General features: G+C 37.6%; 1 protein-coding gene across 2 annotated transcripts in view; it reads right to left on the bottom strand.

Annotated features, from left to right (window-relative positions):
- Window positions 1-24,699, bottom strand: part of LAMA2 (laminin subunit alpha 2) — a 795,715-nt gene that overhangs the window by 182,624 nt on the left and 588,392 nt on the right. For both annotated transcript variants that reach the window (XM_072637652.1, XM_072637653.1), the window contains exons 29-32: window positions 22,714-22,848; window positions 14,069-14,193; window positions 5,691-5,777; window positions 1,656-1,849 (exon numbers count right to left, since the gene is read on the bottom strand). In XM_072637652.1, the coding sequence (XP_072493753.1) occupies window positions 1,656-1,849; window positions 5,691-5,777; window positions 14,069-14,193; window positions 22,714-22,848 (541 nt within the window). The remainder of the gene's footprint in view (window positions 1-1,655; window positions 1,850-5,690; window positions 5,778-14,068; window positions 14,194-22,713; window positions 22,849-24,699) is intronic.

Here is a 24,699-nt window from a genome sequence, read left to right as displayed (position 1 = left end):
CTGAGTTGTAGATTTAGCATGAATGATTCTATCAAGTTCTTTTTCTCTACTTCTCCATCTTCTGCAAAAAAGTATGAGCCCAAGAACCAAAATAATCTTCACCTTAATTTGTTTGCTTGTCTCAGAAATAAGGCACAAGATGTCCAAATGTCTCATGAAATGATGCTTCTCCTTGCCTTTGGGTTAAGACTGAAACAACTGCTAAGATCTTTCTTCATTTTTCAGATAAGAACTTATAAGATGTTCTATTTAGATGAAACTTCGTTGTTTTCCAGTTTTACTGACAAGAATGTCGATATTGATGTGATCAGTTTCTCAGTAGTCAATAAGCATTTATTAAGTGCCTACTATGTGTCATCAGGTACTGTACTCCAGTAATATTGTAAATTTATTGATATTTGACAAAGAATGGACGTTAAGAGAAGAAATAGTTTAATATTTGTAGAGAGTGGGAGGGAACCATAGAGAATGAAAGGTCATTTTATGTTTTTGTCTCAGCTACCTGTGTCACTGTGGTCAAAGCATTTTGTCACTTGGTGACCAGCCTTCCAATGTTGAATCTCTCTAATTAGCTAATCTGACTTAGCAGCTGCCATGTAGCTTTCACTAAATCTGCACTCAAGGTCTTTTCAGGTTGGCAGATGCTGTTTAAGTTCCACTAGTACAGCCTTCAAGAAGTCAGGATTATGCTCCATGTTGCGATGAGGAAACAAACAGTATTTTTGTACAGATTCTTGTTTCCACTCTTGCTCTGCTCTCACTCTTTCCCTCTCTCCATTATTTTCTTCCTTTCTCTCTTCCCTTCTCCATCTCTCTTTCTCCCTCTCCTCATCTCTTGTTCTCACTCTCTCCACCTCTCTGCCTGCCTCTATGTCTCCAATTAAGGACACTAATGTGAGTAATCAATACTCGTGGGGGAAAGAATTTTACAATTAAATGAGTGCCTTTCTAAGATCTTAATAAGAGAAAGGCCTATTTCAGTTTTGTATTTGATTAAAGGTCTACAAATTAAGTTTATGACTTGATTTTGATGTTCTTTTTAACACACTGCAGGTTTTCTGGAATCAATGAGAGAGAAATCAGAATAAGTTAAAAACAATATTACACAAACTCTTTACCCTCTTGTATATTCTTAGATAAAAAATGCTCTTGCTAAATTCACTTTCAGTATTTCCAGATCACATATTTCAAGAGAACGTTTTGAAGCAGCATGTCTGCAGATGTCTTTATGGACTACAGGGGGAAGGCACTGTGTGTAACTCAAGATATAAAGTAACTGGGCCACTGATTATAAATTCAGAAGGACTCTGAAAAATTTAATATACCCAGATCTTTAATCTGTCATAGAGATAGTACCTACCTTTGGCAAAACTGTACACCCTGGGACAGACAAAAATAAAATAAGCCCTCAGGAGCTTTGTTGTAGATTTTCAATGAATTTATTACAGCATGCTGAGAATTTTCTTAGTAGTTCTGGACTCCATGGGATGGAGGCCAGAACTGCAGGTGAATAGTAAAGATTGGATAGATGGTGTCAGAAAGAATAAACTACAGTGCTAACAAGTATAGAAAAAGACCAGTTTACTTCCCTTGAAATAAACCAGGAATCGAGCAAAGAAAGCCCCAAGAGCTAGTGGTAAAGTTAGTATACGTACAAACACACTCCATGCCATCACGCGCATGCCCGGGTCTGCAGCCATCACACTTCTGCCCGGTGGCTCCAGGCCGACAAGTGCACTGTCCAGTGACTGGGTCACAGGGGACAGGCAGGGAGCCATACGGATCACACTTACATTCTTGGCAGGAGCCTCCTGGGCTGCTTGGGCTTCCAGTGTAGCCAAAGGCACATCTAGATGTAAATAATTACAAAGTGAAGTAAGCCAATGGCCCTGAGTGCTCATTTCTCTGATTAGAAACACGCAGACATTAAGTTCTAAACATGAATACAGACATCATTCTCGTTAGACAGGGTTGTTATCTGTTTATAGAAACTTAGAGAATCATAAAAAGAGAGCTGTAATGGAACTGGAAGGTCATTTCATCCAGGCCTTGGATTTTACGAATGTGAAGTATGCCAGAGGTTATACAGCTGGAGAAAAACAGCTGAGACTAGAATCCAGATGTTCTTATTCTCAAACTATGCCTTTTCCCCCCATTACACCATAATAGTAACTGGCATTTTAATAGTACATTACAGTTTCTAATGTTTTATATGCATTGGCTCATTTGATTCTTGCAACAACTCTGTGAGGTAGGTTTATTGTTATATATGTTTCTAAGACTCAGGTTAAATCACTTACCCATGGGGACCATCATCGCAGATTTAGTACAATTCTTCATTTTACAGGTAGAGAAAATGAGGTATTTGGAGGATAAGTGACTTTCCCAAGGTTGCACTACCAGTTTTCATGAGTAGGCTTCAAAACTAGATCTCTCCTAATAGCAGGTCTAAGCATTCTTTCCACTCCCTAACGCTGCCATAGATTCATAAATAAAAGTTTTCTGAATGTTTTCTTTTGAGTATAGATCTGTTTAGTTTCCCACTGAACAAGGAAAAACATTACTTTTTCTGTTTTCAAGTGAAATATAATTGCATTGTCCTAGAGGGAATTATATTCATTTAGCACATAGTATGTATGAAGCATTATGATTGTCACTTGAGAGTTTGTTGACTTTTGGGGTAATCTGCACTCCTTGTATTTGTTTTTAAGGAGTTGACGGGGAGAGTGAATTATGAGGCAGCAGAAGGAGAAGAAGGGACCAACATCAGTCAACCATTTCTAGGAGTTTAGTTTAATGGTCTGAGATCATCAGAATTTGTCCAACTATTTTGTGGAAGTAATCCATCCCTGCATGTAACAGGGAGAAAAAAATTGAAGCAGGAAAAAAAAATTGCTGAAGCTCGTTTTTCAGGGTTGTCCAGATTACTTGTCAGACTTGTACACATTCAAAATAAGGTTTTTTAGTGCTTCCTATGTAACGTTGTGAGCACAGAAGTAATAGATGGGATTGACGTAGCTTTTCCTAAAACAAAGTTTAGAATCATCAGTCGAGACCTGGAAAGTATCTCAGAGCCAGTTATTCCGACCTTCTCATTTTACAGTGGAGGAACTGTGGCGGGGGGGGATGTTAAATGACTTAGCATCACACAGACATCAGAGGTAGAATTGGTACCCTGTTCTTTAAGGTCAGATTCTGGGTTTTTTCCTTCTATCACCCTGTTCCCCACCCCCCTTGAATGCCTGCTAACCAATCTACTTAAAGCATTTCTTTGTGTTTGTAATTAAAAATATTCTCTTTGAAGCCTTTTGCAGTTAGGTAGATAACAGAAAACACAGTTACAAAAGCAACTTGGAAGGAAATCGATGGGAATTCTCCATTACTGGGCATGGAAACTCTCAGGAAAATCTATGAAACTTAGGTAAATTTTTGATAAGGATTCTAAGTCCCAAGTAATTGTGAAGTTTAGGAAGTGGTCTAAGAAATTCGTGGAGGATGTAATAATCAGGGAAAGAAGGTGTTTTTGGTCTTCATAGTAAATATTCTACTTAGACCTCACAATTTACTTTAAATATGAATAGCTTTCCCCCACCCAGGGAATTACAATAAATATCTTTATTTGTAAGAGATAATGAATGCCAAAACACCATAACTTTTGGAAAAAGCAACTTAAATAATTTAAATTTTAATATAATATAATATACAATCCCATCCATTTGTAGACTATACATGGAATGGAAAAGCACATCTGGGCAGCTCTTGATATGTGGCTTACCCACAGACAGTTTTTAATTCTAGACTGGCGTTTTCCAAAATGGCTGGCCTACCCCAGGTCCATTTTATTCCACTAACTCACTGAGGCATGCTAAGGGTATAATCTTAATATTAACATTGGTGTAAGAAAAATCTCAGCAAGAAAGTAAATTGGATTCAGGTATGCATTATGCAATGCATTGCAAAAACAAACATGACTGAATTTGGAATAGTGTTTACCATTTTGGATTATTCATATCACAACTAACTTCTGTTAGCATAGAAATAGATTTCACTGTATATTCTTAGGTGTATAGTGCATGCACAGTAAATAAAGACTATTGTTAATATTTATACATGTATTTCTTGTCTTTGAAGTATAAACATTTAGCACCATTAAAGTCCAAATATTAAAGATTATTTATTTTCATGGCAAATATAACTATGATTAGTTAATCCAAAGAGCTTCTGAGACAGGTAATGTTAAGTTTAGTTGTCTAGTACAGTGTCCTCACAGAAATTAGTGGGCATGTAAAGTACTAATGACAGTTTATGGTGCAGTAAATATTTGTTTTGAATTTTTCAGTGGCCATTTGAACTGATCACTCACTAGGATAGCTGAGAGGCAGTGGGGTAAAGCAAGACTGACTTGCCCTGAGAGTTGTAGAGACTTGAGTTCAAGTCAAACTTTTAAGCATAATTGATGCAAAACTCTAGCCAAATCACTTAACCTCTCAGTGACCCACACAATTCTCCAAGACTATAAGCTGAACAACAGTTGTTGATTGGCTTTGGTAGAGAGAATTTCTTCACTGGAAGTTTCCTATAACAATGAAAGCACAGATCTGCTTAAAAAAATTAAGAAACTGTCTGTATTTATACCTGCAAACCCCTACCATCAAAGGAAAATATGGTGATGGAGAGGAAAGGAATCTCAAAAAAGATTATGTTAGAGAAAACACAAAATAATGAGATCTTCTGCCTTCTGCATCAACTAAATATTTTTAGGTGAGATATTATACTTGCCAAAATATTGACCAATAATATCTATGTTTTGAGCTACACTAAACGTAGGCTATTTTACATCGTGGAACTCTGAAAGTCAATATTCTATTACTGTCTTCAGCAATGACTTTCATGGATTTACCAGGAAGCAATGTTATACACTTCAAAGTGCATTGGTTCTGGAGGCAGATCACTTGGATTCGAATCCTGCCTCGGACACCTGTCACTTGTGTGCCCTTGGGCAAGTCACTAAACCTCCCCGGGGCTCAGATTTTTTTATCTGTAGAATGAGGGAGATGAGATAGAATGCCTCTGAGATCTCCTTGGAATTAAATCTAAGATTTTATGATCCTATGGAAAGACTAAATTTTTATGTCTCTCAGTTTCCAGAGCTGTAAAACAGTCGTTAGTCCTCTTAAAGACAACCGCTTAGGAATTAGGCAATGTTTGTGAAGTGTCTGAGATTCTTTAAAAAGGTACAAATATTTACTAGTTTGAAAGCTCCATGAAGAAAGGGATATTGTCTCTTTTAAAGTTTGTCTCCCTTTCCGCACATAGTACATTGCTTTGTATGTAGGGGTTTAAGAAATGTTTATCGAATGCATTCATATGATTTGTATTTCCCTATAGAAATGGGCAGGGATATATTTGATACCATATTATTTAAATCACTGAGTAAAACATCAAGCTTTCTATCTCCCTTCTAGGACATAGCACATTGTTCTGTATATCATATTTGCTTAATAAATACTTGCTGAATGCATGAATATGATTTTTATTTTCCCAAAGTACTGAATGTTACTGTTTTTGGTAGCATATAACTGATTGATCAATGACTATTAGTCACTGATGAACATGAGAGGGGCTCACGTTTCTGTTTTGATCCTTTATCACATCAGCTCTACATCCTAATCTTCCACATCTGTTATTACCTTTCACAGTACTGGCCCTCATATCCACGTGGGCAAGCTGTACATCGATAGTCATCATGTCCTTCTGAGATGCAAGAAGGGCTAAAACTGAAGAGGAACAGGATGAGAGAAGAGAAAAAATTAAAGGTTTGTAAGTGATCTTGTCACATTAACTTCATCAAGTCAAGAGTTTCTCACATTCAAAATAAGTCATATCAATGGGAACTCTTTTGAGTTTATCCTAGAAATGCCCAAAAAAGAATGACCCGTGTAGAAAGCAACAGATAAAACGGTTTTCCACCTTGTCATTGTAGATGCACACCTCAATGTTGCCACTTTTAAGACTGTCTCTGATTAAATAATGTATTATTTTGGCTTCTGCGATGTGAATGCGATGACCATGAATGTATGAAATTTCCCAAAGCAGTAACCTATTCTCATTCATCCACCAAAAACATATGAATTAAAAAATAAACAATACATTTGTTCAGTGGTAGAGCACATCTTGTTGAATATACTTTAGGTAAGAAAGGGAAAAGGGATAAAATTTTTTGAAGAACTAATCCCTGCTGCTACTGCAGTTTTAAAGGCCTGATGGTATAAAAGTCTCATTTTCCATAAGAGAATGCTGTTTTTCTTTTAAACTAACTTTTTTTAAACTTAAAAGTTTTTTCAACTTTAAACTTTTTTTTTCTTTACACTTCTGTCATGTTGTAAGGAATGGAAAAAAAGGTCCATAAAAATCTTAATATGACTTGTTAAGGATGGCTTTTCATCTTTTTCCCTTCTCTTATTGCTATACAATCTGAGAGTTAGAAGGAATTTTTTTAGTTCAACCCATCCCTAAATAGGCAATCTATTTGATAAGTGGTCATCAAGTTTCTGTCTGCAGTCCCCTAGCAAGGAGCAGATTAGTTCTCAGGACAGCCCATTCTAGGTTTTTACTGCTCTAATTACTAGGAAGTTTTTATGCATTTTGCTAGCCTAAATTTCTTTTTCAACAACTTTCATCCATTGCTACTAGTTCTTTACACTTTAGAGTAAAAGACAACAAGTAGAATTCCCAGGTGACATCCCATTATATTTTTGAAGACCGCTATCTTGTTACATCCCTTCCTTTCAACTAACTCTTCTCTAGGTGAAATATGACCATTTCCTTCAATTGATATTTACCTGACTTTCAGTGGAGGTTCCTCAAAATTTTTTGTTCTCCACCAGGTATTCGAATTTATCACCAACCTTCCAAAAATTTGGCACCCGGAAACTGAGCACAGCATTTCAGATGAGGTTTGACTAATGCAGAATGGAGAAGGACTATATAGCCTCTCTTATTCTGGACCATTTGATTCTTTGTTTATGTATCTCTAACATTTAGCACAGTGCCTGGCACATAACCAGCCCTTCATAAATGCTTCTTTATTGGTTTTATGGATGCTGGGCTTACCTTGTTGCAACCTAAATTTACATTAAGCCTTCTTGATTGTCATGGGGCATGGCTGACCATAGCGAGCTTACACTCCACCAACAAGACCAGATCACTCTCATTCTTATATAGCCATGCTTCTACCATCTTGTACCTCCAAAGATGATATTTTCAAATACGTTACACTTTGCAGCTTTTGAAAATATGCTTAGATCACTACAGATGAACTGAGTCAGATTTGTTCTAAGATTTTTTTTGTTATTTCACTTGGAAGACTAAACCATCCTAGTTCGTACCACTGAATGAAAATACATTGTCATTCAGTCATTGAGCCTTTATTAAGTGCCTCCTGTATTCTACACATTGTAGTAAGTACTAAGGATACAAAGAAAGGCAAAAGATAGTGCTTGCCCTCAAGGGCTCAGAGAGACAACATGAAAACAAGTATGTGTAATCAAGATATGTCCAGGATACTCTAAAAATAATCTCAGAGAGAAGGCACTGCCAGTATTAAGAGGGCAAAATTCTTGTGGAAGATAGAATTTTAGTTGGCGCTTGAGGGAATCCAGGGAAGTCAGGAGGGAGAGATGAGTAAGGAGATACATCTTTTCTGGGTATCCTTTGCTTCCAGATCCTCCCCAACAGAATGATAAATGTGGGCATTGTGGTATGTACAGGGATCTGATGAAGAAGTGATGGTTTCATTGGTTTTGGTTTTAATGGGTGAAGACCTGAAGGGAGATTTCTTTGGCCTATCTGCCCACCTTGTAGAAACTACTATGCAAGGAAACCAACTGCAGAATTCCAAGAAAGCAAGAAAATATAGTCAACTGGGATCTTTGGCATATAGGAAAACAACCCATACAGTGAGGTAGCAAAATGGTGCAATGCTCCCCATTTCATTCTATTTATGCAGTTTGTGCTAAACTTGCTACTGCTGAAAAAGCACCAGAACTTCCCACTGGTATACTGCAGTCAGCGCCTTATTTTAATTCACTTATAATGCATTAAATCAATAGTGCTTAAATAAGTAATAAGATTACACCTTTGCCAAAAATGTAAACAAATTGATCTATTACTTACAAACTCATTATTCAACACATTTTTTCAACTGTGTAAAACTAGATCCACAAACTCATAAGCAACTCATTCCATCCAGCTTTTCATCTTATCTGTTTGAAGCTCAATGCTGAGTGATCATTAATTAAAACAAAGCCTCGCAACTTAATCTTTTTCGAGTAAACTTTTGAAAGGGAAGCATAATTGGGTTTTGTCTTGTTTGAATAAGATGCCTGTCTCAAAGCCCTTAAAAGAGCACCCTCTCCTTAAATATTTGATGTATAGAGTTCTGTAATTCTTCTGGAATTATGTGTCATACGCTTTCTGGATCTATTTTTTTCTTATAAATAAGCGTTATGAAAATAGACATGAAATAATCTTGTGTGTAAGGGCAACATTTTTCAATCCCATATAATAAAAATAAATAAAAACAAAGGAAAAAGACTCCTATTGTTAAATTCTAATCTCAAGTAAGACTGAAGTGATTAAGCAGCTGATGTGTAGGAAAAGGGTAATTCTTTACTTGAGGGGGAAGAGTCAGAGTTGAGTTGGAATGATGGTAAGAATAAACTAAAAAAAAGAGGGTGTCTATGGGGCGCAAAATTCAAATGTTCAATAAAAATGGGAAAACTGGTTACCAAGGCTGAAATCTGAGGTCTGTGCAAGACCAAGAAATTTACTACAGTAGTACTACGGAGATGACCATTTGTCTGGTTCAATTTGGGTCTTTTATAGCATTTTCTAGTATTCCCCACCCTCTTACCTCCTTGTGTTTATGTGGGGAGGAACATGTCTATTCTGCCTTCCTTTCCCCTCAACAGTGTCCCGCATTGGTTAGAGAGAAGGGATCATGCGCCATCCCTTCCCTTAGAAGGTCTTTACAGATCTACAGTGATGGAACTGGTGGAAAATTGCCAATAATTCTGAGGCAAAGATAACTTACACTGGCTTACTTGTCCTTTCTTTGTACCCATACCAATACAAGCCATTGCATATCAGAAGTAGGCTCCTTATCTCTATAAGTTGAGGGTGTCTTAGTTTATATATAAAATCCACTGTTTGGCATAAAAACTCTTGATAAGCTGGACTTTCCAGTCTTCTTATGTTAGACTCTCTTCCATACACTCTGTGATCCAGATACAGTGTCCTACTAGCAGTTCTCTGAAAATATTCCATATTTCATCTCAATGCCTCTGTGCTAGTTGTCCCCCATGCCTGAAGTGCTCTGCCTTCTCACCTTCTTTTAGGACTCAGCTCAAATCCCATCTGCTAGAAGAGGCATTTCCCAATACTTGTTGTTCAGCCATTTTCTTCAATCATGTCTAACTCTTCCTGACCGCATTGATGGTTTCCTTATGAAAGATACTGGAGCAGTTTGCCATTTCTTCTGCTCATTTTACAGATGAGAAAACTAAGGCAACCAGGGTTAAATGACTTACGCAGGGTCACATAGCTAGTAAATATCTGAGACCAGATTTGAACTTGGGAAGATGAGTCTTCCTGCCTCATAAAGCCTGGCACTCTATCCACTAGCTACCTACCCACTCTAACACTTCCATCTGCTAATGCTTTCCCTTTTCAGATTACCTTGCATACACTGTGTATGTAGCTTACGTCTACAAAATTATTAAGTTGTCTCCTCCCATTAGAATATACTTTTCTAAAGTGCAGGGACTGTTTTTGGCTTTCTCTGTATTCCTTAGCACTTAGCACAGTGCCCAGCATGTAATAATAAATGTCTGCTAACTGACTCTATCTATTCTTCTTGCCCATCCATCATAATAAGCAGTGATGGATGAGGAAGGTAGAGTTCAGGGTTAAGTGGAGATTCTTTTAGTAAAGGATATTCTTTGCTACAATATAAAGTAGGCTGGGTTTGGAGTGAGGAGGGTAATACCAGCTGTTGGCCACAGGACTATCTGAGTGACTGGTCAGGAATCTACTGTACTTTCTTCAAGTTTTAGGCAGATCTGCTGATGTGAAGATTGTGGAAAGACTGAAAGCTCTGGTTTTCTATATTTAATTGCTTCCTAGGAATTCAGTTGTAGTCAATTCCCAATTTATGTACTAATTTGACTATCTGTAGGGTATGAGGAGCATTTTGGTAAATGTTTAACAATCAGCTCTTTGAAAAAAATATGCATCACACACTTTTAAAGTTAATCTCCATTATTAACATTTTTCCATCACTTTCTTAAGTCTAAGAAATCAACAAAATAATAAGTCAAGCTCTATTTTGTATATTTTCCATTCTCTAAGGTTTAAACTTCTTACACCAAACATTTGACAATGAGCTTTCAATTCTAACATACTCCTGGCCCTGTGTTGCAATTCAGTATGGTTTCTGAGGCTTACAAGTTACCAATGGTCATAGGAACTGTGAGGAGAAAAGCTATAGGTAGACATGATAGTTCACATTGAAGAACATGTTGAGGCAGACAAATGCCATGCAGTACAACATGAGTAGAATGGCCCAATCATCCTAATGGGAGGAGATATAGCATTTAGAGATACTTTTCTAAGGTTTGGTTTGTGCATTGTTTGCCCATTAGAAAAGCAGCAGTATGCGATGGAAAGGAGAATATTTGCTGGAGAGGCTATGAACAGTACGGTCCAGAAGTATGAAATAAAAGGGGTGCCACTGCTGGAGGAAAACTGCACAGAGAGACAACTTCCTATAAGAGGAGGAGGGTGGCTTTGCCTGTGGTAAGAGGTCCTACACAGGAGAAGATGTGGGCTCTCTTGGTCAGAATGTCTGTTACCACCAAGATGGCACAATACCCTAGGTCTGTTATGCAATGTAACCTTATTGCCACTCTAGCATCATGAGGAGTTGGTGGATGTTGCAGCAATGCCATCAACCGCCCCACTGGGTCCTTGTATATAGTAAGATACGTATTCTTTCACAAGTGATGACCTGAAAGGCCTTGCATTGGCCTAGTTGTGGCAAGAGTAGAATACTGCCTATCAACATTTACCAGTAGGAATCACAGAACCAGTCTCATAAGTGGAAAGGACTTTCATTGGTTACCTAATCCAGCCTAATACCTGAACAAGAATCCCAATGGCTGCATGTTTTTTTTAATTTATAGCACAATTCTATTGCTCTCTTTTAAAAATACCATGTTCTATATATCTTTCCATAGTCATGGTTTAGTCATGAGTCTCACCCTACTAAGTGTCTCAATGATACCTTTAAGGATGAATTAACATCTTTGTAAAAATCTGGTTCATTAGCCATTTATAGAAGACATCTGAGACCATGTGGTTTATTGCTGGTTTTCTCTATGGATCTTATCTTCTGTGAATGGCTGATCCTTTGTTGTTAGTCTCCAATCTGTGCTATACCTTCTCTCTGACTTGTTAGCTTTGTACAGGTGGGGTCTTTTTGTTTTGTTTTTGTTAGTAACAGCTCAGAGGAGACTAGGTAGCACAGAATGTTGGGTCTGGAATCTGAAAAACTCATCTTCATGAATTCAAATCTAGTTTCAGAGACTCATGAATTGTGTGACCCTGGACAAGCCACTAAACCCTGTTTGCCTCAGTTTCTTCATCTGCAAAATGAACTAGAGAAGAAAATGTCAAATCACTCTAGTACCTCTGCCGAGAAAACCCCAAATGGGGTCACAAAGTGTCAGACACGACTGAAAAATGACTGAACAACTAAAACAGTTCAGGACCCATCTGACACTGACCCTCTAACAGACATGGGTGTCTACCTTGCTTGGAAGGCAGAGAACTAATCATGAGTAGGAACACCTCATGCCTGCTGCCTGAAGATTAATTATAATAATTTTTGTTGAATTTTAATGGCTGTAAGATTCATACTGTAGAAAAGGGTCGTGTGCCATGACTTATCTATCAGGCATATAAATTCAAAATTTCATGACTGTGCATCTACACTACCCATTTCGATGGCTAGGAATGTGGGTGATGGTGACATTGAACCTTCTGGAAAAAAAAATAGTCCCCAGGGGAATCTAGTGTTAATTGAACTGCCAGGCGTTGGAAATTTCTAATAGATGGAGTGAACAAAAGTGAAGTACTTTACCCCATGAAGATAGTGCCTCCATGCCTGAAATGCAGCTTTAACCATGAACAGCTCCGCAAAAGAACTGGCCTTATTGAATTAACATGTGGGAGAATTATTCACAGTACAATGTCATAGAGATCAGAGTGGCCTCTAGAGACAATGTCCCACATGGTGATGCTGCATGAATCAGTCACCATGAAGAACTGTTCCTGAGGATCCAGGGATATCAAAGAGGGGACTGAGACATTTGGCAGATTGTACCCCATCTTTGGTGTCTACTATACAGCTTTAGAATGTTTTAGTAGGTCATGAGGTAGATTTAGAGTAGATTTAGATTTAGAGGTCATTTAGTCCAACCCTCTAACTTTACAAATGGAAACTGAGGCCCAGAGAGATCAAGTGACTTTCCCAAGATATCAGAGTCAATAAATGGCAGAGGGTGGAGTTAGGATTAGAAGGGAGGTCCAATAGCCTTAAGTTCAGTGCTCTTTTTCTGCAGTGACAGTATCATAAAAGTGGTGAACCTGGTGATGAAGAAGCAGTGGCATCCCAGAAGTCAAGGAACTACTACTACCTGTCTACTGAGGTGGGATTACCTCATGGCAGTACAGCCTCCAGCTTGTGTGAATCCATATGCACTATTGGTAGTATCACCACCAGAAAGTCCATCTCTTAACAATAATGACAGGATTGGAGATTGGAACTAGACCTGTGATTTTATAATGGTTTTTTTTTGGGGGGGGGCTGGGTTGGAGGGTTGGTACAGGGAACTTCTGGTGAGGAAACTCCTTTTACTAATTCAGAGCAATACCTTCTCTGTAATTTATAGCCTTGGGAATTTGTCTAGGGAATTAAGAAGTGACTTTTTCAAGGTCATATCATTAGTATGTGTCAGAGTCAGGACACAAATCCAATTTGTTTTGACTCCAGGACCGGCTCTCTCTCTACCATACCATGATGCCTGTCTAGTAATAATAGCTAACATTCATACAATACATTAAGGGTGCAAAGCATTTTACATATTTTATCTCATTTGAATCTTGTATGGGGTAGATGTTCTATCATCACCCCCATTTTATGGGAGAGAATAAAGAGATTGAGAGATGTTATTTTATGGGTCACATAGCTAGGTAATATGTGAGGCAGGATTTGAATTCCAGTCCAGGGCTCTGGAGATTTGAATGCTATTTACCTCATCAATAAGGGGAAAGACTCTCAGTGGAAAGCTGAGTGAAAACATGTGGAGATGGATTCTGCTCTATAAATAAGTACTGAATGAATAAAATGTACTAAATTCCACTCTGTAAATAAGTGCTACATTAGGACATGAAACAATAAGTGAAACTGCTCCAGCTCCTCTGCTTATGAGAGCAGAGGACAGATTTCCTTGTGATAAGCTTTGCCCATTGAACATCAGTTCTATGATCCTTTGAGAGATTGTCCTGACTTGGAATATAAAGTGGTACTGGTTTTCAATTTTTCTGTGCATCAACTATTGACAAATGTAGACATTGAACAAAGGCAGTAACAATAAAAAAGGGTATGATCATGTAAGAGTAGGATAGATCTTTAGGAGAATCTTCATGTCGTAATGGAGAGGTTTCAGCACATGGATAGATTATGTTTCTTGCCCATGTCCTTCCTATAAATGTGTCATCCCCTATTCATTAAAAGGGATCAATTGCTGACCCAAGGAGAACATGAATGACATAATATTTAGTGAGGCTATATGTGTCATACATTTAAATAATTGTGTCAGTCTTGCTACATCCAGTATAAGGTTTGCTTACTTGACCCCAAACGTTTGAGTCATAGGCATAGTCTATGAAGAACAAAGGAGAGGGTTTCACTGATTTGGAAGCGGGTTCTCTTTGTCACACTTACTTGTTGCTAGAAGTGATGAGCGGGCAGGCACATTGCCGACAATCATTTGGCAATCCCTTGACAGTTCCATAGTATCCAAGAGCACATCTTTCACAGAAGTCACCAGCAGTGTGGTGCTGACAATTCTATAAAGGAGAAAGGGGAGCGGTGTTTGATATTGAATATTAACAAAGTTAGGACACATTTTATTTCCAGGCAAAGGGAATGGTTGAATAATCTCAGATAAGTTTTTTTTTTAAACATTGACAAATGTGTTTCAGCAATTCTTGACATGAACAACTTTCAATGAGCCTGTTTTGAATGGTAAAAGAAGTTATGTTATTATATCTGCATTGACAATGAGTGAAAAATGATGACTCATGAATAAAATGATTTACTCCTGTGAAGTCATTGTCTTCTTTCGCTTTAGTCACTGTCCCAGGCTATCTCTTGCTCCATTAGGATGATACATGTCAAGAATTATTACACTCTCTCATTCGGTCCTAGATGTTCTTTCCACCCTTGTATTAGCGCCATTTTCTTGGTCCACAGGATTTTTCTTTAAATGGAAAGGGATTATGATCATTTTGTCCTGTCCATATTATTTCCTACACTTAGTGGCAAGTGTTTTTCTGACTGAGTGATTTGTGGTCAATTAGAACATAGAGCATAAAAAGAGGCACCATGCCTAAAACTTGTGTTTTTAAATAAGGCTTATTGAAACATATTCTTTACAGCTGACTGAAACTTCAGGTAAACTGGAATTAGGATATGCTGAAGTTTCTGGGTCTACCTTTTGAATTGGTATCTATTTCAGAATGGATTAGCTTGGATGTGTGTTTATGGGGAGTAGCTGACATGGCTTCTTTCCCTCTTTATGTAGGAAAAGGTCCCATCTCTGACACTTCAAGGAAATTTCACAGTTTCTTGCTTCTCAGAGGTTTCTAGGACTATGAATGTGGGAAAAACTGTCTTATCTGCTTTTTTTCCTCCAAAATTTATGCGTTGGAATCCTTAAACACTGCACACAATTGAGCAAGTAAAGGAAGCAGAAAAGGAAGGGGAAGAGAGACTCTAACTCATTTCTTAGCTGACTTTGAAAATTTATTGGTTTTTTGCTCATAGCTGAACTCTGGTACATTGTATCAGTTTTCCATAGTCTGAGGGGTTTTTCCAGCTGCATGGTTAGTCATGAGCTGATAAGAGGCCTTATGTCAAGACAAAGGTATCATTAAATTTTCATGGCCTTAATTTCTGATTCATCAACTCTCCTGAGCCAGCCTCCAGAATCTAAGCATGAGATATAGTTGTAGTATAGGTCCTAATATTAGAAGAAAGCAGAAAGCTATGTACCTCAACTATTAATATAGTAATGCACAAAATGGCTGTAGAGATTTCCATTTCTTTGTCAATCTAGCTACAAAAATCCTTAGTGGAAAATACATCTTTATAGAGAAGGAAGGGGTCAGGGCAGCAACAAACTAAGATATTATGAAAAATCATTTCAAGATTAGATAACCATTTTTGAGTATTTAATGTTGGATATTCCTTTCATGTATGACCAGATAACTTTCCTTCCAACTATCAATATTCTGTGACTCCATGAATTGTGGAAATCACAATTTAGTGAGCTTTGTCACATATCACCACGCTCTTGGTACAAGATTAGAGTTGCATAGGTTTGTAAGAAGAATGTATAATAACTCACTACCAGTTCCATCTCTTCCTTCTCCTGGGTCTTCTTCCTCATGGGATGATGTTGAGAGAGACCACAGTATTCATTTCTGATGCATTCTATTAAGACCAAGATTTTTTTCCCTCTTCTCTCTAATTCCTCATTCAAGAAGCCAACCAGTGTGAGAAATTTCCTTAGAGTCAGTTCATTGATATCAGCCTTTTCTTTGATAGTCATATGTTCACTGTCACATCTGACTAAAGACCAAGATATTTCTAAGAATCTCCTTTATCCATTGGTTTGATGGAACTTCTGGATTTGAGCTGAAAGATTTATTTCTATTCTTCCTTTAATCACATTAAGAATTTTACATTTATTGAATCTAAATGACATCCTGATATTGTTGGAGAAATGAATTATCTGTTTCATGTACTTTTCAGGGAAGTCCACACAATTTAAGGTCTTCCACATATGGCAAATGATGGACATGATGTTTTGCATTCTCTTTGACTAGAAGATCCAGTTCTATTAGGAGTGATGAGTATAGATTTAAGCTTAGGTGTGTCACATCCTGCTAAAACTCTAGTGGCTCCACCAAAAGATTGCCCACCAAATTTTCTGTTTGTTTGTTTTTTGCCACAGAAGTGTATAACTGCCTACTGAGCCATAGAGTGGTTATGCCTTGCACAGGTGCAGGGGGTACCCACAGAGACATAATAACAGATCCTTTAAGTGTCAAATGATCTTAATACCTACTATTGAAGACAGCTATCTCATGACCTGAAATTTAACTTTCAGAATATTTGTTTTTTCAAATGGTGTGTCAGCACTATATATTTTTTAATTTTTTTTAGAAATCTTAATATTTATTGTTGAGATAGGATCAGTCTAACAAAGTTGAATACTAGGGTCTCTCTTCCACTGGTGCAACTTGTCTGGCATGCTGACCATATCTGAAATCTCTTCCTGCCATTTTATAGGTGTTATTTTACAGTTCATGTGAGACCAGTCAAGCTTCCTTGTATAACAATAGCACGACATTCATATTTCACAGCCCTGTACCAGGATGGTGAACAACACACCATGATTTGTTTCATTTTGATACTTATTCTGGTACCACGGTCCTTCCACAAATGCCTATTCAGCTGTCCAAAGGAAGTAGTCATTTACATTGGTCACTTATTCCTACTCCTAGGGCCACAATGTAAGAGATGACACCAGTACAATAACAAACCCTTCTCTCTGAATTTTAATGAGAAGCTATAGAGCAAGATGACAAGCGATGTGTATGTGTTATTGGGGCAGCATTTCTGAAGGATGTGTCTTTTTCTGTCTTTGCAAGTCAGACCAAAGCAAAGCATAGCCTGGAAAAATTGATGGCATGGTCTTGTACACTGTCAGAATATGAACAAGGGCAATCTTGGAGACCTAAGAGATCTGGAAAAATAGTTGCCAGCCTTTTGCTTTTGCTATCAATGTATTGAAAACTGGGTTGGTATTAACATCTGAGTCACAGTCTCTGCATATAACGTAGTTAAAAAAAGTGATAATAATGAAAATACTCAGGGGAGTTTAGTGCTATCACAGTAAATGCATCTCTCCTGTATCTACAACTTTTTTCATCATTCTCTCCTGGAGTGAGGGAATGTTGTTAAACTTTACAGGATAGTCAATCCCCATATATCGGCTTGGTTAACTTTATCAGTTCTCCTGGTTAAGTGCACAGATAAACACATAAATCATGAGGCTCTCCTTGCTATGCCTCCTTCACACTGACTTTCAGAGGAAGAGTGAACATGGTATTCTCCCTTAGGTAGAAAACGACATAGGTCAAACACTGACATCACTGACATGTCACAACTGTAATGTATGAATCCTCTTCCTATGATAAAGGAGAATGAGATTCAAACACTTGGGAATGGATTGGCCTTCCAGAAGACCCAGAACATGCCAACTCCTGCCTTCCTGCTATGCTCTGAGGTAACCTAGGACTGAGCAATACCTCATACCCTGGCTGGGCTTCTGATTGTGTAGAACTAAAACATCTGGCTGTGCTTGTGGCTGCCATGAGGTCAAGTGTTCAGATGCCACTGAGACACAGCAACCTCCTATTGCCCCAGGGTAGAGAATTTGGAGGATGTGCTGACTTGTAATCACCCATTTTCTTCATAAAACTTCCTATCTACTGATACTCTGGTCTGAACTCATTCCCTACAGTTAGCATACTTCTCCCACTTTTTTACTTTCCCCATTCCAATGATAAGGAAACCTTCCTTGATTGCTAAAAAACAAGACCTCCTTTACCACAGACATCAATGCCCTCATTCCCATCCACCTCAATTCTATGCTGTAATGTTCTCCTCCAAATCTCTCTGTTTCTTCCACTGTGCTCTATGGGACTCACACTATCATTATAACAATTTTTTAAAAACATCTCTTTTTTTTTACTTACTGAGACTTGTATTCCTTTCCTTCGTCTCTACCTAACCCTCATTACACCACACCCCTGATGAATTGTTTTAGTACTCTGTATTCTTCCTCTCAGGGATTTTAGCGAGGGATTCAGAATACTGGTTTCCAATTATGACTTCAAGGATCTTCCTACACCGCTATCATTCAGCAATTTCTCCTTCTTTGAGATTCAATCTCTCCAAATGTATACCAAATTCAGTTCATAGGGAACATTACCTATTAATTCTTGGAACATTTTCAAGGAGGGAAAACTCAGTCAGTTCTGTGCCTTGCTCACAGTTTCCCTTTCTGTCCCAATTGCTGCCCTCATGCTGGGAGAACTGATATCCTGATGTCCCCTCAAATATCCTAACTTCCCTTTCATCTACTCAGTACCCAAGGTCTACTTCTTTCTCTTCATCTCCATGTGGGTATTGTCACCCTTGAACTTGCCATTACTCTTGTAAATTCTGTTTCCATGTTCAACAATGTTCAAATTCCTTTATCAATCATGTCTATCATTCCACCTCTCTTCCTATTACTCCTAATATTCTCCATTTTCAGCCTAACCTCCTTGCACCCTCAGTACTATTTTCTCATTTCCTGTTGCAGCTATACTCTCCTCATTTTCCAATACCAATCTCTTGGGGAACCAGTAGATTCTGCACTATTTTCCTACTTGTAAAAGTACTGTTCCCTTGTCCTACCCCTGTTCATACCTTGCCAAACCCCAATCTTGGAAGGCTTGTATCATCTTCCTCCTGTATTGCTTCTGTTTTGCTGTAGAGTGGGGATGCAGGAGATCACGCAACTAAGCTGACAGGGTTCCCTACAAATTTATTTTATGTAATCTCAATTGGGTCTACACTGAAGTGAGAAAATTCTTCTGCTTTTCTTTAATCAATTTTCTATCACCACAGTGACCACTCCAACTCTTCTTTTTTCAAACCTGGCACAGCAAACCCTCCCTCACCCCCAGACTGAAAACCATACTTCATACTTTACTGAAAAACTGAGGGCATTTGTTGTGAACTCGTTCTTTCTTCCCCCCTCCCTATCTTATATATCCCTGACATTGTCCCCCATTATCTCCTTCACTTCAATCTCTGATGAAAAAGTCTCTTCTTGCCAAAGTCAACCCTTAGAAACTCTTGGGGCTTTTTTTATTTCTACTTCAGTCACTTAGCACAGTGCATGGTACATTGTAAATGGATTTTTTTTTTCATTCCTTCATTACACTCACTTCAGATTTTTTGAAAATTGAACTCTTGGTGCCTTTAAAACTGTGCCACTTCTCATTCAAATTCCTTCTATCTATATTTGGTCTGTTCTAGGTGTATTTTTCATCTTTGTTCTTTTTTTCTACTTCCTCGAGTAGTACATTGGGGACCAAGTAGAGTTCAAATCTGTTGGATCTACATAGGAGTTTACATTTTATACTAGTATTAATTATGACTCATATCTGTCCACTTGACAGGAAGATCAAATGCTTAACGGCCAAAGTGTTTTCTGGGTTCGTTTGGCCCACCATGTGTCAATTGTTTAAAAAAAACACCTTAAACTTTTGTAGGAGATTGTGAGTTACAGTTTATATCAATTTCTTTTCTTAGTTCCATTTTCAGGCTTTTGAGTGTAAATAACTTGTTTGACTAGGTCAGGTTGTGGTTGTTTTAATTGTACATTATTATCTTTATTTCTCCTTTATGCCTTTTTTTCCAACATCAAGTTGATTGTGACCTCTGTTCTGACAAGTCTATGGCCTGATTGCAAAAAGGTGACTTGGAAATCACTATCTCACTTAGAGACCAATCATTTTCTATCTATAATGCTTTAATAAATTTTTTTCTTTTGCATGATATATTTTGATGAATACCATGTTTAGAATCTTATGACTCTTACAGAAGAAAGTAGCTATGTTCCACAGTATAAAGCTTCTGTGAAGTCTATCCAATTCATGCACAAGTCAAGACGTCACTCTTGTGGTGTCATTGGCCCTCTGCAAGAACTAAGGACGTGCAACAGCAACAATGTCTTTCGTCCTTTTCATTTCTTAATCTAAACTTCATTTTCCAACACATTTTTACCACTTTCTTTAATCCCACCTTTGCATTAAAGATACTCATTATTAAAGCATATATTTATTTAGTTTAGAAGAACTTATTGAGTTCTTCAGAGAGTTTATCCACCCACCCTCTGCAACAAATGTTAGCTAATTAACTGAAACAATCTTTAACATTTTTCTTGCTTGTAAAAATTTGTTTTTGGTTTAAGATCAGTATGAACATTACAGAATTAGATGACCAAGTGCCTCATGAAAATATATTTCTGGTTCCCTATGGATACATGATTAAACCGACTTTACTACTTTATTTTCTTCTCCAAATAGAATGTGTGAAACTTCCTTACTTTTAAGTTATGCCTTCTTTTTGATTTGGGATTATGTTTAGAATCAGAATGGTTCAGTATCTCCAGTAGTATATTGACTTGTGGATCATTATCAAGGGTTTCACATTTAGAGTACAATAACTTAGTTTAATTGACAGTATAAAAATAACGTAATTCTTACTCTTTGTTTTGTTTTCTAGCACTCTTTCAACTGTGCTACAGAAATATAAGGGGTACATTTTAAGTTTTTCTTTGTTTCATGGGTTGTTTTTGACAAAATATTTATCATCTAGTGGTGAAAAGTCTCTTGTTAAAGAGAGAGGGATAACTCTCTTTAGTCTCGTTTTCATAGAGAAGACATTGTCTGGGGATTAGGGTTATATTAGAAGAAGCCTTTTCAGCATGACAGAATGTGCCAGAGGTTCCACTTTGCTGATTATATCCCTTCAGAATGATAAGATCACCTTCATGACATGATGAAGCATTCAAGCAGAAGGGTGTGTGTGTGTGTGTGTGTGTGTGTGTGTGTGTGTGTGTGTGTGTGTGTGTGTGTGTGTTCAATCATTTCAGCAGTGAGTCTTCTCACAGACTCTTCATTTCAGACTTTTTTTTGGGTAAAGATATTATAGTGGTTTCCCATTTCCTTCTCCAGTTACAGGTGAGGAAACTGAGGCAAACAGGGTAAAGTGACTTGCTAGATTTGAACTCAGGAAGGTGAATCTATTTGATTCTTAGCCAGGCACTCTATCCACAAGCTGCCTTCTAAGTAGGAGGTAGTATTGTATAATGGAAACACGACTTCATTTGGAGTCAAAGAACCTGGGTTCAAATTCAATCTCTGCCAATTTTTACTTGTTTAGCTTTGGCCAACTAACTTAATTCATCTTTGTCTCAGGGTGCTCATTTGTAAAAGGAAAGGTTTGGAATAAATGATTTCTAAAGGTCCCTATTAGCTTTAAATCTATGATTTTGGCCCATTCATAGAATCCTTACTTGTTCCAAGCTTCAGTTTCTTCTTAATCATATATAGTCAATCTAGGTTGAATATAATTTTCTTTGATGGAAAGTAGTTGTCATGATTTCTGGTTATATTGTTGGCCATAGCAATGATGATATTTTTTATTTTGAGGTATTTTAACTCTGATTAGAATGTATCAATTTTCAAGGGTGAAATTGTAACTCACTTTCCACAAGGCACAGGACTGCCCATTGATTGGTGGCTAGGGAGGGGAGGAGTTGGGGGGAAAGAGGCTGCCTCTAACCATTAGAAAAAAGCTGAACTCAACTTAGGTACACTTTTTTTCTTTTTTTCCTTTTTTGGTCTAGATCTGTGATTTTACTGGTGTAAGGAATTCCTTCCCGGGAGTGTTTCCTTCCTGGGAAACTCCCTATACCAATGCAAATCTTTAATTGTTTTGCAATTTATAATCTTTGAGAGCAGTTCAGGATATTGAGAAATTAAATGAATTAACCACAGTAACATAACTGTCATGTGTCAAAGCTGAGATTTGAACTCAGTCTTTCTGAGTATCACTCTAACTACTATGCCATACTGATTATCTGGTCATGTAGTAATTCTTTAATAATTATTTTTAACTTTTTTTTAAACAATGCTTAGTAGGAAATTAACTTCAAATGACTATGTAGTTTCATCATGGTCTAAGATATTGAAATCAGAATCAAGAAACACACTTCCATTCCTCCCATGTCACTTACATTCATTTCCTAGGCTATTAAATGTGGATAATAATAGTGATCCTCTTCTTGCCTCATATGACTGGTGTGAAGATAAATGAGGTAATGCTTATAGAATAAGTTATAAGTTCCTTGAAGGTTGAAGTTAGAAAAATGAGAAGTATGATTACTGTTTACACGAGCTGTATATTTTTGGTGCAAGCCATTATTTTCCCACTGAATACAGGAATATATCAGAAAAAAACTACGTATTTAGAATTCTTAATGCAAGAAAATCAACAGGGGACAATCATTTAGGCAGAAGAAGTCACTTTTGAGCTAAGTGTCCTTGACTGCATCCTTTCTTAAACAAAAATAAGATTAAAATGGACTCCCTGGTGTTAACTTAGTATGCAGAGACATCATTTACATGAAGAAAAATGACAGTATAAACAGATAAAGAGAGGTCATAGATTATTACCTGACATATGGAAGTTTCAGGGTCACATATATCGCTATGTCCGTTACATTGACATGGAACGCAAGTGCCCAGGCTTGGTCCAGGTATCTGGCCACCAGATTCAGAAGGCAATCTATAAAATCCTGGCATGCAGGCCTGCAGGGAAAGTAAGCCAGTTAGGCAGGGAAAGATAAGAAAAGCACATTTTAGAAGACTTTGGGTCCTCTAGCTTATGAAAAGAATGACATACCTCCAGCTGCACTACAGGCAATATCCTTTATAAATACAAGAACCAATTTCAAATCATAACACGTGCTTCAGCAAGGTCTCCAGAGTGTAAGAGTAGCTCTAGCTGGGTAATATTTCAGGCCCCAAAACCTTTCATTTAGATACAAAATACTTAGACTCACAAGCTGTGGGTTAAAGTATATGTCATCTTCTTGAGAAAAAAGTTTGCTTTTCAATAGAATTGTATCATGGGCTAAAAAGGGATAATTGGGTTGCCCTTGTCCTTAGCATGTCTTTTCAGATTTGACAAGCTAATATCTGCCTGTATTCTGCTCGATGGATAACTAACAAAATGTCTAATGATTCCAAGCACGCATTCTTCCTAGTTGCATTATTTATATGATGACAATTTAAAAACTATAAAAGTAAGGAATTCCAAATAATAAAAGCACTATGTGTCTTGGGACTATTAGGCCCCAAATAAAATTTATCTATCCCTGATCTATTTTTTCACTCAGCAATAAAAATCTGAGAGTAAATGGAAAACTGCTGGCAAAGCTGACATATGCAAAATCAAGTCTTCCGTCTTCATTTAGGTTTTATTATGTAAATGTATCAATGTGTCTACAATGCTTTCAGAAGGCTCACAGTTCTGAATAGGTGATAAGAAACAGGCTTGTTGATAGTTTAACCACTCATAATATGCTGAGGATGCCATATTCATTAGCCATCATTTGATTCACAAAGCAGCGGTTGGAGGTGGTTGAAGCAATACTTTCAAGGCCAGCTTTTGGTCTCTGTGATGGCATTGGGTTTCAGTATCCTGGCTGACTTAAATTCCCCTTATTTACAGGGTATAATTTATAAGTCCATTAGAAAGTAGAAAGTGATTACTAGGCAAAGAAGAAAAATAATGGAATAAATATCAGGTAGGACACTCAATGCATCAGTAATAGGCAAAGACATAGTTCTGGATTAGAGGAGCTGAGAGAGGGGGGGCATTTGAAGACAGGATCCTGAACTCTCTTACAAAGAGGAAAAGAGATCAATAGTCAGTATTAGCCTTGTTTATTTTGATTTAGTTAATGTTAAATCACCTCAATTAAATACTCAATTAGAAGTTTCTCTGCTTTTATCACAGCCTAGAAGAAATTCTAATGAGGCTGAATTGATGACTCTACTTCAGAGGAGCTGGTGAAGACTAGGCGAAGAAGTAGGGCTGGAGTCTGAATCACATCTCCCATCAGGGACGGAAGCTCCCATTTCAGTAAAGTCTATCTAAATAATTTAAGCCAATGCCCACTTTTCTCTTTGTATTATTGTCTGAAAAAGAAAACTATGGCTTTACAATAATCAAACTTGAATGGGAAATAATGCCCAGTTCTCTTTAAGAAAGGATTTCAAAATGTGGTCCATTCAAGTCCTTTAGAGAGTTACCATTGACATGGGAATGGTGGCCCATTCTGGCCTTAATACCAGCTAATAGAGAGACTGAGGGTGGTGATTCTGTTGAGTTCCAGAGTTCTGAGTTGTATTGGGCTAAGCTGATTAGGTATCCTCACTAAGTCTAATATAAATATGGTGAGCCCCTGGGAATGGAGGGGATGGGACAAACTGGTCAGCATCAGAAACGGAGTAGGTCATAGTTCCTGTGCCACTCAAAGTGATATCAGGCCCCCAAATAACCCCTGTACTTCCAGCATGGGTGAGATAGGAAGACCATTCTCTTAAAAAAAGAGAATTCAATTGACCATTGAATTGACATTGAAGGAGAGGATC

Source organism: Notamacropus eugenii, chromosome 2, assembly GCF_028372415.1.
Source record: "Notamacropus eugenii isolate mMacEug1 chromosome 2, mMacEug1.pri_v2, whole genome shotgun sequence".
In the NCBI taxonomy this organism is placed as follows: domain Eukaryota; kingdom Metazoa; phylum Chordata; class Mammalia; order Diprotodontia; family Macropodidae; genus Notamacropus; species Notamacropus eugenii.
Note: the sequence above shows the minus strand (reverse complement) of the source record. Positions and strands in the feature narration are given on the sequence as shown.